This window comes from Oncorhynchus keta, unplaced genomic scaffold (genome assembly GCF_023373465.1).
Source record: "Oncorhynchus keta strain PuntledgeMale-10-30-2019 unplaced genomic scaffold, Oket_V2 Un_contig_1491_pilon_pilon, whole genome shotgun sequence".
Lineage (NCBI taxonomy): Eukaryota > Metazoa > Chordata > Actinopteri > Salmoniformes > Salmonidae > Oncorhynchus > Oncorhynchus keta.
The window spans coordinates 2,851-19,518 of NW_026279024.1; the positions used below are offsets into that span (position 1 = coordinate 2,851).

The 16,668-nt window shown below is 46.6% G+C and overlaps 1 protein-coding gene across 1 annotated transcript; it reads right to left on the bottom strand.

Moving 5' to 3' along the window:
• Positions 1-2,047: 2,047 nt before the first annotated feature.
• Positions 2,048-13,974, bottom strand: LOC127918803 (tripeptidyl-peptidase 2-like). Its single transcript, XM_052502023.1, has 7 exons — positions 13,881-13,974; positions 13,496-13,651; positions 12,956-13,110; positions 5,597-5,713; positions 4,684-4,784; positions 2,946-3,042; positions 2,048-2,224 (listed from the first exon to the last, which is right to left on the bottom strand). Exons 1-7 carry the CDS (start codon positions 13,972-13,974, stop codon positions 2,063-2,065), a joined length of 882 nt encoding a protein of 293 aa, XP_052357983.1. The 3' UTR covers positions 2,048-2,062.
• Between the last annotated feature and the right edge of the window lie 2,694 nt (positions 13,975-16,668).

The following is a 16,668-nucleotide window of genomic DNA, read 5'->3' on the forward strand; positions in this document are numbered from 1 at the left end:
CTAATGTTGTGGTTACTACCTGGTGTGGTAGGAGTCTCTATAGACCAGTAGTCTCTTCTAATGTTGTGGTTACTACCTGGTGTGGTAGGAGTCTAGAGAGACCAGTAGTCTCTTCTAATGTTGTGGTTACTACCTGGTGTGGTAGGAGTCTAGAGACCAGTAGTCTCTTCTAATGTTGTGGTAACTACCTGGTGTGGTAGGAGTCTCTAGAGACCAGTAGTCTCTTCTAATGTTGTGGTTACTACCTGGTGTGGTAGGAGTCTCTAGAGACCAATAGACTCTTCTAATGGTGTGGTTACTACCTGGTGTGGTAGGAGTCTACAGAGACCAGCAGTCTCTGCTCTGGTTGTGTTGTGGTTATATGATGGTTGTGTTGTGGTTGTATTATGGTTATATCATGGTTGTGTTGTGGTTGTATCATGGTTGTATTATGGTTATATCATGGTTGTGTTGTGGTTATATCATGGTTGTGTTGTGGTTATATCATGGTTGTATTATGGTTATATCATGGTTGTATTGTGGTTATATCATGGTTGTATCATGGTTGTGTTGTGGTTATATCATGGTTGTGTTGTGGTTATATCATGGTTGTATTATGGTTATATCATGGTTGTGTTGTGGTTATATCATGGTTGTATTGTGGTTATATCATGGTTGTGTTGTGGTTATATCATGGTTGTGTTGTGGTTATATCATGGTTGTATTATGGTTATATCATGGTTGTATTATGGTTATATCATGGTTGTATTATGGTTATATCATGGTTGTGTTGTGGTTATATTATGGTTGTATTATGGTTGTATCATGGTTGTATTATGGTTATATCATGGTTGTGTTGTGGTTATATTATGGTTGTATTATGGTTATATCATGGTTGTATTGTGGTTATATCATGGTTGTATTGTGGTTATATCATGGTTGTGTTGTGGTTGTATTATGGTTATATCATGGTTGTATTATGGTTATATGATGGTTGTATTATGGTTATATCATGGTTGTGTTGTGGTTGTATTATGGTTGTATTATGGTTATATCATGGTTGTGTTGTGGTTATATTATGGTTGTATTATGGTTATATCATGGTTGTATTATGGTTATATCATGGTTGTGTTGTGGTTGTATTATGGTTGTATTATGGTTATATCATGGTTGTGTTGTGGTTATATTATGGTTGTATTATGGTTATATCATGGTTGTGTTGTGGTTGTATTATGGTTATATCATGGTTGTGTTGTGGTTATATCATGGTTGTATTATGGTTATATCATGGTTGTATTATGGTTATATCATGGTTGTGTTGTGGTTATATTATGGTTGTATTATGGTTATATCATGGTTGTATTGTGGTTATATCATGGTTGTGTTGTGGTTGTATTATGGTTATATCATGGTTGTATTATGGTTATATCATGGTTGTGTTGTGGTTATATTATGGTTGTATTATGGTTGTATCATGGTTGTGTTGTGGTTACTACCTGGTCAGGGAAGGCGTCTCCAGAGCCCAGCAGTCTCTGTTCTGGTTGTGTTGTGGTTGTAATCATGGTTGTATTGTGGTTGTATTATGGTTATATCATGGTTGTATTATGGTTATATCATGGTTGTGTTGTGGTTGTATTATGGTTATATCATGGTTGTATTATGGTTATATCATGGTTGTGTTGTGGTTGTATTATGGTTGTATCATGGTTGTATCATGGTTGTGTTGTGGTTACTACCTGGTGTGGGAAGGCATCTCCAGAGCCCAGCAGTCTCTGTTCTGGTTGTATCATGGTTGTATTGTGGTTATATCATGGTTGTATTATGGTTATATCATGGTTGTATTGTGGTTATATCATGGTTGTATTATGGTTGTATTATGGTTATATCATGGTTGTGTTGTGGTTATATCATGGTTGTATTATGGTTATATCATGGTTGTATTGTGGTTATATCATGGTTGTGTTGTGGTTATATTATGGTTGTATTATGGTTGTATCATGGTTGTATTGTGGTTATATCATGGTTGTATTGTGGTTATATCATGGTTGTATTGTGGTTATATCATGGTTGTATTGTGGTTATATCATGGTTGTATTGTGGTTACTACCTGGTGTGGGTAGGCGTCTCCAGAGCCCAACAGTCTCTTGTTCTGGTCAAACAGCATCCAGAGCTGAGAGTCAAACTCTGATTCATACAACTGGTCACACAGGACTGGACAGCTGGGGGTCACCTCTCCTGACTTAGGCTGGGGGAGAGGTAGAGAGGTAGAGAGGTCACACACACAGTACTGGACAGCTGGGGAGAGAGGTCACACACACAGTACTGGACAGCTGGGGAGAGAGGTAGAGAGGTCACACACACAGTACTAGACAGCTGGGGAGAGAGGTCACACACACAGTACTGGACAGCTGGGGTCACCTCTCGTAACTTAGGCTGGGGAGAGAGGTAGAGAGGTAGAGAGGTCAGACAGTACTGGACAGCTGGGGAGAGAGGTAGAGAGGTCAGACAGTACTGGACAGCTGGGGAGAGAGGTAGAGAGGTCAGACAGTACTGGACAGCTGGGGAGAGAGGTAGAGAGGTAGAGAGGTAGAGAGGTAGAGAGGTAGAGAGGTCAGACAGTACTGGACAGCTGGGGAGAGAGGTAGAGAGGTAGAGAGGTAGAGAGGTAGAGAGGTAGAGAGGGAGAGAGGGAGAGAGGTAGAGAGGTAGAGGGGTAGAGGGGTAGAGAGGTAGAGAGGTAGAGAGGTAGAGGGGTAGAGGGGTAGAGAGGTAGAGAGGTCAGACAGTACTGGACAGCTGGGGAGAGAGGTAGAGATGTAGAGAGGGAGAGAGGTAGAGAGGGAGAGAGGTAGAGAGGTAGAGAGGGAGAGAGGTAGAGGTAGAGAGGTAGAGGGGTAGAGGGGTAGAGGGGTAGAGAGGTCAGACACACTAAACAGAGGTGTATAATACAACCTAGACACTCTCACCTGGTGGAAGCTGTAGGTGAGGATGATTTCGTAGAGCTGTCTGTTGTTGGGGAGGACATCTCTGTGACCCAGAGCCTTGATCTTAGAACTCAGAGGTCTGGAAGAAGCAGGAAACAGACAGAGTTAGATGGGATGCTTGGGGATAGATGGGATGCTTGGGGATAGATGGGATGGGATGCTTGGGGATAGATGGGATGCTTGGGGATAGATACACAGCTGTGGGTTAGACTCTGTAGACTGAGACGATCTGTCAGGACTAGATGGGATGCTTGGGGATAGATGCTGTGGGTTAGACTCTGTACACTGAGACGATCTGTCAGGACTAGATGGGATGCTTGGGGATAGATGCTGTGGGTTAGACTCTGTACACTGAGACGATCTGCCAGGACTAGATGGGATGCTTGGGGATAGATACACGGCTGTGTCCCCAGTGCCTGGTCTGTGTGCCCACATGGACCGGAAAGGAAGGAGGGGGCTGAGAGTTTCCTTCTGAGAGGACGGAGAAGATGAGTTTCCTTCTGAGAGGATGGAGAAGCTGAGAGTTTCCTTCTGAGAGGATGGAGAAGCTGAGAGTTTCCTTCTGAGAGGATGGAGAAGCTGAGAGTTTCCTTCTGAGAGGATGGAAACGTAGAAGCTGAGAGTTTCCTTCTGAGAGGATGGAAACGTAGAAGCTGAGAGTTTCCTTCTGAGAGGATGGAGAAGCTGAGAGTTTCCTTCTGAGAGGATGGAGAAGCTGAGAGTTTCCTTCTGAGAGGATGGAGAAGCTGAGAGTTTCCTCACAAAAACGAACACGTTTGAACACAGAAGTTAATCACGAAGCTGACCAGATTAGTGACTAATGTAACCTGGTATATATATCAGACTGTAGGTGGTGGGTAGAGGGGTAGGTAGGGGTTGTATTTGGAGACATATGTCCCAGTGTGGCTGCACACAGATCTTCAGAGTGACCCTGGGAGAAACGTGTGGGTGGGTGTTTTCTTTAGTTTTGTACCTGAGTGGCTGGACCCAAGTCTTCAGGGTGACCCTGGGAGAAACGTGTGGGTGGGTGTTTTCTTTAGTTTTGTACCTGAGTGGCTGGACCCAAGTCTTCAGAGTGACCCTGGGAGAAACGTGTGGGTGGGTGTTTTTCTTTAGTTTTGTACCTGAGTGGCTGGACCCAAGTCTTCAGAGTGACCCTGGGAGAAACGTGTGGGTGGGTGTTTTTCTTTAGTTTTGTACCTGAGTGGCTGGACCCAAGTCTTCAGAGTGACCCTGGGAGAAACGTGTGGGTGGGTGTTTTTCTTTAGTTTTGTACCTGAGTGGCTGGACCCAAGTCTTCAGGGTGACCCTGGGAGAAACGTGTGGGTGTATTTCTTTAGGTTTGTACCTGAGTGGCTAGACCCAAGTCTTCAGGGTAATGATGGGAGAAACGTGTGGGTGGGTGTTTTTCTTTAGTTTTGTACCTGAGCGGCTGGACCCAAGTCTTCAGGGTGACCCTGGGAGAAACGTGTGGCTATTTCTTTAGTTTTGTACCTGAGTGGCTGGACCCAAGTCTTCAGGGTGACCCTGGGAGAAACGTGTGGGTGGGTGTTTTCTTTAGTTTTGTACCTGAGCGGCTGGACCCAAGTCTTAGAGTGACCCTGGGAGAAACGTGTGGGTGGGTGTATTTCTTTAGTTTTGTACCTGAGTGGCTGGACCCAAGTCTTCAGGGTGACCCTGGGAGAAACGTGTGGGTGGGTGTTTTTCTTTAGTTTTGTACCTGAGTGGCTGGACCCAAGTCTTCAGGGTGATGATGGGAGAAACGTCCTCGTACCTCAGGGGAGAGGACACCTCAAAACTAGTCACACCGTCTGATGCATGCTGGGTGAGACAAAAGCATGAGTCAGAAAAGGAAAGGACTTTTGGTCGTAAAACTGGTACGACACGTCCCACAACACGGAGGAGTGTGTTCCTGCTGTGGTATAGTTGTGACATCACAATACCCCATAATGACATCACAATACCCGTAATGACATCACAATACCCCGTAATGACATCACAATACCCCGTAATGACATCACAATACCCCGTAATGACATCACAATACCCGTAATGACATCACAATACCCGTAATGACATCACAATACCCCACGATGACATCACAATACCCCACGATGACATCACAATACCCCACGATGACATCACAATACCCCACGATGACATTCCTTCGACCTCATAACTTGGTTTTGTTCTGACTCATCTGTGGGACCTTATATAGACAGGTGTGTGCCTTTCCAAATCACGTCCAATCTAATTGAATTTACCACAGGTGGACTCCAATCAAGTTGTAGAAACATCAAGGATAGTCAATGGAAACAGGATGCACCTGAGCTCAATTTGGAGTCTCATAGAAAAGGGTCTGAACACTTATGTAGATAAAGTATTTATGTTTATTATATATTTGCAAATTGTTCTAAAAACCTGTTCTTGCTTTGTCATTATGGGGTATTGTGGTGTCATTATGGGATATTGTGATGTCATCGTGGGGTATTGTGATGTCATCGTGGGGTATTGTGATGTCATCGTAGGGTATTGTGATGTCATCGTGGGGTATTGTGATGTCATCGTGGGGTATTGTGATGTCATCGTGGGGTATTGTGATGTCATCGTAGAGGTGAGGTGTATATACTCACTATGTGTAGAGGTGAGGGTGAGGTGGTCAGGCCGTGGAAGGAGACACTGTAGTCAACGGTGACGTCACCAAGGCTGGCCCACCACCGGGCGACACATAACTCTACTGTCCTCCCTGACTAGAGAGGAGAGACACTCAGTCAAAACAGCATCACAGAGACACATAACTCTACTGTCCTCCCTGACTAGAGAGGAGAGACACTCAGTCAAAACAGCATCACATAACTCTACTGTCCTCCCTGACTAGAGAGGAGAGACACTCAGTCAAAACAGCATCACAGAGACACATAACTCTACTGTCCTCCCCGACTAGAGAGGAGAGACACTCAGTCAAAACAGCATCACATAACTCTACTGTCCTCCCCGACTAGAGAGGAGAGACACTCAGTCAAAACAGCATCACATAACTCTACTGTCCTCCCCGACTAGAGAGGAGAGACACTCAGTCAAAACAGCATCACATAACTCTACTGTCCTCCCTGACTAGAGAGGAGAGACACTCAGTCAAAACAGCATCACATAACTCTACTGTCCTCCCTGACTAGAGAGGAGAGACACTCAGTCAAAACAGCATCACATAACTCTACTGTCCTCCCCGACTAGAGAGGAGAGACACTCAGTCAAAACAGCATCACAGAGACACGTAACTCTACTGTCCTCCCCGACTAGAGAGGAGACACTCAGTCAAAACAGCATCATTTAGTCCCCTGGTCATTTGATTGGTCGATAGGCTGTTGGTCGACCGAGATCTTTTAGTCGATCAGACGCCTGTCTCAGTGGACTAATCCATTGTAGAGGCCTGTCTGAGTGGACTAATCCATTATAGAGACCTGTCTGAGTGGACTAATCCATTGTAGAGGCCTGTCTGATTGGACTAATCCATTGTGGAGGCCTGTCTGAGTGGACTAATCCATTGTGGAGGCCTGTCTGATTGGACTAATCCATAATAGAGACCTGTCTGAGTGGACTAATCCATTGTAGAGGCCTGTCTGAGTGGACTAATCCATTGTTGAGGCCTGTCTGAGTGGACTAATCCATTATAGAGGCCTGTCTGATTGGACTAATCCATTGTAGAGGCCTGTCTGAGTGGACTAATCCATTGTAGAGGCCTGTCTGAGTGGACTAATCCATTGTAGAGGCCTGTCTGAGTGGACTAATCCATTGTTGAGGCCTGTCTCAGTGGACTAATCCATTATAGAGGCCTGTCTGAGTGGACTAATCCATTGTAGAGGCCTGTCTCAGTGGACTAATCCATTGTAGAGGCCTGTCTCAGTGGACTAATCCATTGTAGAGGCCTGTCTCAGTGGACTAATCCATTTTAGAGGCCTGTCTCAGTGGACTAATCCATTGTTGAGGCCTGTCTGAGTGGACTAATCCATTATAGAGGCCTGTCTGAGTGGACTAATCCATTATAGAGGCCTGTCTGAGTGGACTAATCCATTTTAGAGGCCTGTCTGAGTGGACTAATCCATTGTAGAGGCCTGTCTGATTGGACTAATCCATTATAGAGGCCTGTCTGAGTGGACTAATCCATTTTAGAGGCCTGTCTGAGTGGACTAATCCATTTTAGAGGCCTGTCTGATTGGACTAATCCATTTTAGAGGCCTGTCTCAGTGGACTAATCCATTGTGGAGGCCTGTCTCAGTGGACTAATCCATTGTAGAGGCCTGTCTGATGGGACTAATCCATTATAGAGGCCTGTCTGATGGGACTAATCCATTGTAGAGGCCTGTCTGAGTGGACTAATCCATTTTAGAGGCCTGTCTGAGTGGACTAATCCATTTTAAAGGCCTGTCTGAGTGGACTAATCCATTTTAGAGGCCTGTCTGAGTGGACTAATCCATTTTAGAGGCCTGTCTGATTGGACTAATCCATTTTAGAGGCCTGTCTCAGTGGACTAATCCATTGTAGAGGCCTGTCTGATTGGACTAATCCATTGTAGAGGCCTGTCTGAGTGGACTAATCCATTGTAGAGGCCTGTCTGATTGGACTAATCCATTGTAGAGGCCTGTCTGATTGGACTAATCCATTTTAGAGGCCTGTCTGATTGGACTAATCCATTATAGAGGCCTGTCTGAGTGGACTAATCCATTTTAGAGGCCTGTCTGATTGGACTAATCCATTATAGAGGCCTGTCTGATTGGACTAATCCATTATATACTAATTATTATACATTATTATACTAATCCGTGCTTTTACACCTGCATTGTTTGCTGTTTGGGGTTTTAGGCTGGGTTTCTGTACAGCACTTTGAGATATCAGCTGATGTACGAAGGGCTATATAAATAAATTTGATTTGATTTGATTATAGAGGCCTGTCTGAGTGGACTAATCCATTGTAGAGGCCTGTCTGAGTGGACTAATCCATTTTAGAGGCCTGTCTGAGTGGACTAATCCATTTTAGAGGCCTGTCTGAGTGGACTAATCCATTTTAGAGGCCTGTCTGAGTGGACTAATCCATTTTAGAGGCCTGTCTGATTGGACTAATCCATTTAGAGGCCTGTCTGAGTGGACTAATCCATTTTAGAGGCCTGTCTGATTGGACTAATCCATTATAGAGGCCTGTCTGAGTGGACTAATCCATTTTAGAGGCCTGTCTGAGTGGACTAATCCATTTTAGAGGCCTGTCTGAGTGGACTAATCCATTTTAGAGGCCTGTCTGAGTGGACTAATCCATTTTAGAGGCCTGTCTGATTGGACTAATCCATTATAGAGGCCTGTCTGATTGGACTAATCCATTTTAGAGGCCTGTCTGATTGGACTAATCCATTATAGAGGCCTGTCTGAGTGGACTAATCCATTTTAGAGGCCTGTCTGAGTGGACTAATCCATTGTAGAGGCCTGTCTGATTGGACTAATCCATTTTAGAGGCCTGTCTGATTGGACTAATCCATTATAGAGGCCTGTCTGAGTGGACTAATCCATTTTAGAGGCCTGTCTGAGTGGACTAATCCATTGTAGAGGCCTGTCTGATTGGACTAATCCATTATAGAGGCCTGTCTGAGTGGACTAATCCATTTTAGAGGCCTGTCTGAGTGGACTAATCCATTTTAGAGGCCTGTCTGATTGGACTAATCCATTTTAGAGGCCTGTCTCAGTGGACTAATCCATTGTGGAGGCCTGTCTCAGTGGACTAATCCATTGTAGAGGCCTGTCTGATGGGACTAATCCATTATAGAGGCCTGTCTGATGGGACTAATCCATTGTAGAGGCCTGTCTGAGTGGACTAATCCATTTTAGAGGCCTGTCTGAGTGGACTAATCCATTTTAAAGGCCTGTCTGAGTGGACTAATCCATTTTAGAGGCCTGTCTGAGTGGACTAATCCATTTTAGAGGCCTGTCTGATTGGACTAATCCATTTTAGAGGCCTGTCTCAGTGGACTAATCCATTGTAGAGGCCTGTCTGATTGGACTAATCCATTGTAGAGGCCTGTCTGAGTGGACTAATCCATTGTAGAGGCCTGTCTGATTGGACTAATCCATTGTAGAGGCCTGTCTGATTGGACTAATCCATTTTAGAGGCCTGTCTGATTGGACTAATCCATTATAGAGGCCTGTCTGAGTGGACTAATCCATTTTAGAGGCCTGTCTGATTGGACTAATCCATTATAGAGGCCTGTCTGATTGGACTAATCCATTATATACTAATTATTATACATTATTATACTAATCCGTGCTTTTACACCTGCATTGTTTGCTGTTTGGGGTTTTAGGCTGGGTTTCTGTACAGCACTTTGAGATATCAGCTGATGTACGAAGGGCTATATAAATAAATTTGATTTGATTTGATTATAGAGGCCTGTCTGAGTGGACTAATCCATTGTAGAGGCCTGTCTGAGTGGACTAATCCATTTTAGAGGCCTGTCTGAGTGGACTAATCCATTTTAGAGGCCTGTCTGAGTGGACTAATCCATTTTAGAGGCCTGTCTGAGTGGACTAATCCATTTTAGAGGCCTGTCTGATTGGACTAATCCATTTAGAGGCCTGTCTCAGTGGACTAATCCATTGTGGAGGCCTGTCTGAGTGGACTAATCCATTTTAGAGGCCTGTCTGATTGGACTAATCCATTGTAGAGGCCTGTCTGATTGGACTAATCCATTTTAGAGGCCTGTCTGATTGGACTAATCCATTATAGAGGCCTGTCTGAGTGGACTAATCCATTTTAGAGGCCTGTCTGAGTGGACTAATCCATTTTAGAGGCCTGTCTGAGTGGACTAATCCATTTTAGAGGCCTGTCTGATTGGACTAATCCATTTTAGAGGCCTGTCTCAGTGGACTAATCCATTGTAGAGGCCTGTCTGAGTGGACTAATCCATTTTAGAGGCCTGTCTGATGGGACTAATCCATTGTAGAGGCCTGTCTGAGTGGACTAATCCATCCTGACCCTGCTTACACATAGAAGTAGACCTATAGACTACCTGATTACTGCTCATCCCTGGTGTAAATTAGACCTACCTGATTACTGCTCATCCCTGGTGTAAATTAGACCTACCTGATTACTGCTCATCCCTGGTGTAAATTAGACCTACCTGATTACTGCTCATCCCTGGTGTAAATTAGACCTACCTGATTACTGCTCATCCCTGGTGTAAATTAGACCTACCTGATTACTGCTCATCCCTGGTGTAAATTAGACCTACATGACTACTGCTCATCCCTGGTGTAAATTAGACCTACCTGATTACTGCTCATCCCTGGTGTAAATTAGACCTACCTGATTACTGCTCATCCCTGGTGTAAATTAGACCTACCTGATTACTGCTCATCCCTGGTGTAAATTAGACCTACCTGATTACTGCTCATCCCTGGTGTAAATTAGACCTACCTGATTACTGCTCATCCCTGGTGTAAATTAGACCGACCTGATTACTGCTCATGACTGGTGCAAATTAGACCTACCTGATTACTGCTCATCCCTGGTGTAAATTAGACCTACCTGATTACTGCTCATCCCTGGTGTAGAAATTAGACCTACCTGACTACTGCTCATCCCTGGTGTAAATTAGACCTACCTGATTACTGCTCATCCCTGGTGTAAATTAGACCTACCTGATTACTGCTCATCCCTGGTGTAAATTAGACCTACCTGATTACTGCTCATGACTGGTGTAAATTAGACCTACCTGATTACTGCTCATCCCTGGTGTAAATTAGACCTACCTGATTACTGCTCATCCCTGGTGTAAATTAGACCTACCTGATTACTGCTCATCCCTGGTGTAAATTAGACCTACCTGATTACTGCTCATCCCTGGTGTAAATTAGACCTACCTGATTACTGCTCATCCCTGGTGTAAATTAGACCTACCTGATTACTGCTCATCCCTGGTGTAAATTAGACCTACCTGATTACTGCTCATCCCTGGTGTAAATTAGACCTACATGACTACTGCTCATCCCTGGTGCAAATAGCCTCCAGCTGTGTGTCTGGAGATCAACGGCCCAAAGCGTGAGACTAAGTTAATAGTTGATACAATGTTTCTAGTTCATTGCAGACAGGCCATGTGTAGACAATGTGATTTATAGGAGAGTTACAGTATGTTTATCAGATTAGTAGTTGATACAATGTTTCTAGTTCATTGCAGACAGACCATGTGTAGACAATGTGATTTATAGGAGAGTTACAGTATGTTTATCAGATTAGTAGTTGATACAATGTTTCTAGTTCATTGCAGACAGGCCATGTGTAGACAATGTGATTTATAGGAGAGTTATGTTTATCAGATTATTTTCTATCTGTGGGCTGGTTTTTATTGGTTGGTTTCATGTCGGCTGTTTTTACATAGTTGGTAAACGGGAATAGAAGTTACTTTTCAGGTTTTGTATCATTTTCATTTAGATTTGATTAACCACATGACAATAATGTTGAGATACGAAGACGTTATTATAAATTAAAATGAAACTATTATATGAAAATCATATCAGTAGAAACGGTAGGATAACTTGGCACTCCACATGGAAAAGGCTGCTTAGGGCGGTAACTTCCGGAGCCTGACGGCAACTTCGGGAGCCTGACGGCAACTTCGGGAGCCTGACGGCAACTTCGGGAGCCTGACGGCAACTTCCGGAGCCTAACGGCAACTTCCGGAGCCTAACGGCAACTTCCGGAGCCTAACGGTAACTTCGGGAGCCTAACGGTAACTTCCGGAGCCTAACGGTAACTTCCGGAGCCTAACGGTAACTTCCGGAGCCTAACGGCAACTTCCGGAGCCTAACGGTAACTTCCGGAGCCTAACGGTAACTTCCGGAGCCTAACGGCAACTTCCGGAGCCTAACGGTAACTTCCGGAGCCTAACGGTAACTTCCGGAGCCTAACGGTAACTTCCGGAGCCTAACGGTAACTTCCGGAGCCCGACGGCAACTTCGGGAGCCTGACGGCAACTTCGGGAGCCTGACGGCAACTTCGGGAGCCCGACGGCAACTTCGGGAGCCTAACGGCAACTTCGGGAGCCTAACGGCAACCTCCGGAGCCTAACGGCACTTCCGGAGCCTGACGGCAGCTTCCGGAGCCTGGACGGCAACTTCCGGAGCCTAACGGTACTTCTTCCGAGCCTAGCGGTAACTTCCGGAGCCTAACGGTAACTTCCGGAGCCTAACGGTAACTTCCGGAGCCTAACGGTAACTTCCGGAGCCTAACGGTAACTTCCGGAGCCTAACGGTAACTTCCGGAGCCTAACGGCACTTCCGGAGCCTAACGGCAACTTCCGGAGCCTAACGGTAACTTCCGGAGCCTAACGGTAACTTCCGGAGCCTAACGGTAACTTCCGGAGCCTAACGGTAACTTCCGGAGCCTAACGGTAACTTCCGGAGCCTAACGGTAACTTCAGGAGCCTAACGGTAACTTCCGGAGCCTAACGGTAACTTCCGGAGCCTAACGGTAACTTCCGGAGCCTGACGGTAACTTCCGGAGCCTAACGGTAACTTCCGGAGCCTAACGGTAACTTCCGGAGCCTAACGGCAGCGGGAGGAGGAGGGGCAGGGAACAGGATATTTTCTCCTATATTGATCTCTGGCTCCCTAATTTGTGTGTCTTCAGTTTTAATGGCAGTGCTTAAAGCATCAGACAGGCTCAGTAGCCTAGGTACTGTACCTATAGCTTATCCCATTCAAACAGGATGTTCTTAGAAATGGAAAAACATTTTAACATTTCTACCAATCGATTGGTCGAAAGAACAGACGACGACTCGGCCGACCAAAACAAAAACGTTTTTTTTTTGTCGGGGAGCCCTATTGTTTACACGCATATTGTTGACAGCATTTCTTATGAAATATATACTGGGATTGATTGGTTGACTGTGACTGGCTGACTTATTGACTGATTGACTGATTGACTGATTGATTGATTGATTGAGAGTCAGTACCAGGACAGGGAAAGCTTCAGTCAGGGAGCTCTTCTCCAGCAGAGAGGAGAACTTGTAGAACTCGTTGGCTCTGTAAGCTCTCTGCTTCACCAGGTGGACCGCATGGAGGACAAACTTAGAGGACACGTCCCCGCTCTGAGACGTCAATGTTATCTCTGGAGGGGGAGGAGAGAGACGGAGAGGGGAGAGACGGAGGGGGGAGAGAGATGGAGAGGGGAGAGAGGGAGAGGGAGAGAGGAGAGAGGGGAAAGAGAGAGAGGAGAAGAGAGAGAGAGAGGAGAGGAGAGAGAGAGATGGAGCGGGAGAGAGGGGATAGGGGAAAGAGAGAGAGGAGAAGGGGGCAAAAGAGCTGAGATACATTTGACAAATCTTTATTTTGGGCGATACGGAGAATATCATTCATTCATTCGTGCGTGCGTGCGTGCGTGCGTGCGTGCGTGCGTGCGTGCGTGCGTGCGTATGTATGTATGTATGTATGTATGTATGTATGTATGTGTGTATGTATGTATGTATGTATGTATGTGTATATTTATCACACACCTGCCCAGGAGGCTCCCCGTGGAACCGTGATGAAGTGTCGTCGAATCTGTCCTGGTCTGAAGTGGACATCTGTGAACAGAACCTCCTGACTGTGGCCCTCAGGAACTCTACAGAGACACAGGGGACATCTGTGAACAGAACCTCCTGACTGTGGCCCTCAGGAACTCTACAGAGACACAGGGGACATCTGTGAACAGAACCTCCTGACTGTGGCCCTCAGGAACTCTACAGAGACACAGGGGACATCTGTGAAGAGAACCTCCTGACTGTGGCCCTCAGGAACTCTACAGAGACACAGGGGACATCTGTGAAGAGAACCTCCTGACTGTGGCCCTCAGGAACTCTACAGAGAGACAGGGGACATCTTTGAACAGAACCTCCTGACTGTGGCCCTCAGGAACTCTACAGAGACACAGGGACATCTTGAACAGAACCTCCTGACTGTGGCCCTCGGGAACTCTACAGAGACACAGGGACATCTGTGAAGAGAACCTCCTGACTGTGGCCCTCAGGAACTCTACAGAGACACAGGGGACATCTGTGAACAGAACCTCCTGACTGTGGCCCTCAGGAACTCTACAGAGACACAGGGGACATCTGTGAACAGAACCTCCTGACTGTGGCCCTCAGGAACTCTACAGAGACACAGGGGACATCTGTGAACAGAACCTCCTGACTGTGGCCCTCAGGAACTCTACAGAGAGACAGGGGACATCTGTGAAGAGAACCTCCTGACTGTGGCCCTCAGGAACTCTACAGAGACACAGGGGACATCTGTGAAGAGAACCTCCTGACTGTGGCCCTCAGGAACTCTACAGAGACACAGGGGACATCTGTGAACAGAACCTCCTGACTGTGGCCCTCAGGAACTCTACAGAGACACAGGGACATCTGTGAACAGAACCTCCTGACTGTGGCCCTCAGGAACTCTACAGAGAGACAGGGACATCTGTGAACAGAACCTCCTGACTGTGGCCCTCAGGAACTCTACAGAGACACAGGGGACATCTGTGAACAGAACCTCCTGACTGTGGCCCTCAGGAACTCTACAGAGAGACAGGGGACATCTGTGAAGAGAACCTCCTGACTGTGGCCCTCAGGAACTCTACAGAGAGACAGGGGACATCTGTGAAGAGAACCTCCTGACTGTGGCCCTCAGGAACTCTACAGAGACACAGGGGACATCTGTGAACAGAACCTCCTGACTGTGGCCCTCAGGAACTCTACAGAGACACAGGGGACATCTGTGAACAGAACCTCCTGACTGTGGCCCTCAGGAACTCTAGAGACACAGGGGACATCTGTGAACAGAACCTCCTGACTGTGGCCCTCAGGAACTCTACAGAGACACAGGGGACATCTGTGAACAGAACCTCCTGACTGTGGCCCTCAGGAACTCTACAGAGACACAGGGGACATCTGTGAACAGAACCTCCTGACTGTGGCCCTCAGGAACTCTACAGAGACACAGGGGACATCTGTGAACAGAACCTCCTGACTGTGGCCCTCAGGACCTCTACAGAGACACAGGGGACATCTGTGAACAGAACCTCCTGACTGTGGCCCTCAGGAACTCTACTCAGGACAACACAACACCATTCACTAGACTAGAGCAGAGAGACAGGGGACATACCGTACTCAGGACAACACCATTCACTAGACTAGAGCAGAGAGACAGGGGACATACCGTACTCAGGACAACACAACACCATTCACTAGACTAGAGCAGAGAGACAGGGGACATACCGTACTCAGGACAACACCATTCACTAGACTAGAGCAGAGAGAGAGGACATACCGTACTCAGGACAACACAACACCATTCACTAGACTAGAGCAGAGAGACAGGGGACATACCGTACTCAGGACAACACAACACCATTCACTAGACTAGAGCAGAGAGACAGGGGACATACCGTACTCAGGACAACACCATTCACTAGGCTAGAGCAGAGAGACAGGGGACATACCGTACTCAGGACAACACCATTCACTAGACTAGAGCAGAGAGACAGGGGACATACCGTACTCAGGACAACACCATTCACTAGACTAGAGCAGAGAGACAGGAGACATACCGTACTCAGGACAACACAACACCATTCACTAGACTAGAGCAAAGAGACAGGGACATACCGTACTCAGGACAACACAACACCATTCACTAGACTAGAGCAGAGAGATAGGGGACATACCGTACTCAGGACAACACAACACCATTCACTAGACTAGAGCAGAGAGACAGAGGACATACCGTACTCAGGACAAACACAACACCATTCACTAGACTAGAGCAGAGACACAGGGGACATACCGTACTCAGGACAACACAACACCATTCACTAGACTAGAGCAGAGAGACAGGGGACATACCGTACTCAGGACAACACAACACCATTCACTAGACTAGAGCAGAGAGACAGGGGACATACCGTACTCAGGACAACACAACACCATTCACTAGACTAGAGCAGAGAGACAGAGGACATACTGTACTCAGGACAACACCATTCACTAGGCTAGAGCAGAGAGACAGGGACATACCGTACTCAGGACAACACAACACCATCCACTAGACTAGAGCAGAGAGACAGAGGACATACCGTACTCAGGACAACACAACGCCATTCACTAGACTAGAGCAGAGAGACAGGGGACATACCGTACTCAGGACAACACAACACCATTCACTAGACTAGAGCAGAGAGACTGGGGACATACCGTACTCAGGACAACACAACAGCTTTCACTAGACTAGAGCAGAGAGACAGGAGACATACCGTACTCAGGACAACACAACACCATTCACTAGACTAGAGCAGAGAGACAAGGGACATACCGTACTCAGGACAACACAACACCATTCACTAGACTAGAGCAGAGAGACAGGGGACATACCGTACGGTGCTTGCCTACGGAGCTGTGAGGGAACGGCACCTCAGTACCTCCAGGCCTGATCAGGCCCTACACCCAAACAAGGGCACTGCGTTCATCCACCCTGGCCTGCTCGCCTCCCTACCACTGAGGAAGTGCCAGTTCCCGCCTCAGCCCAGTCAAAACTGTTCGCTGCTCTGGCCCCCCAATGCAGGGAACAAACTCCTCACGACGCCAGGACAGCGGAGTCAATCACCACCTTCCGGAGACTCCTGAAACCCCACCTCTTTAAGGAATAT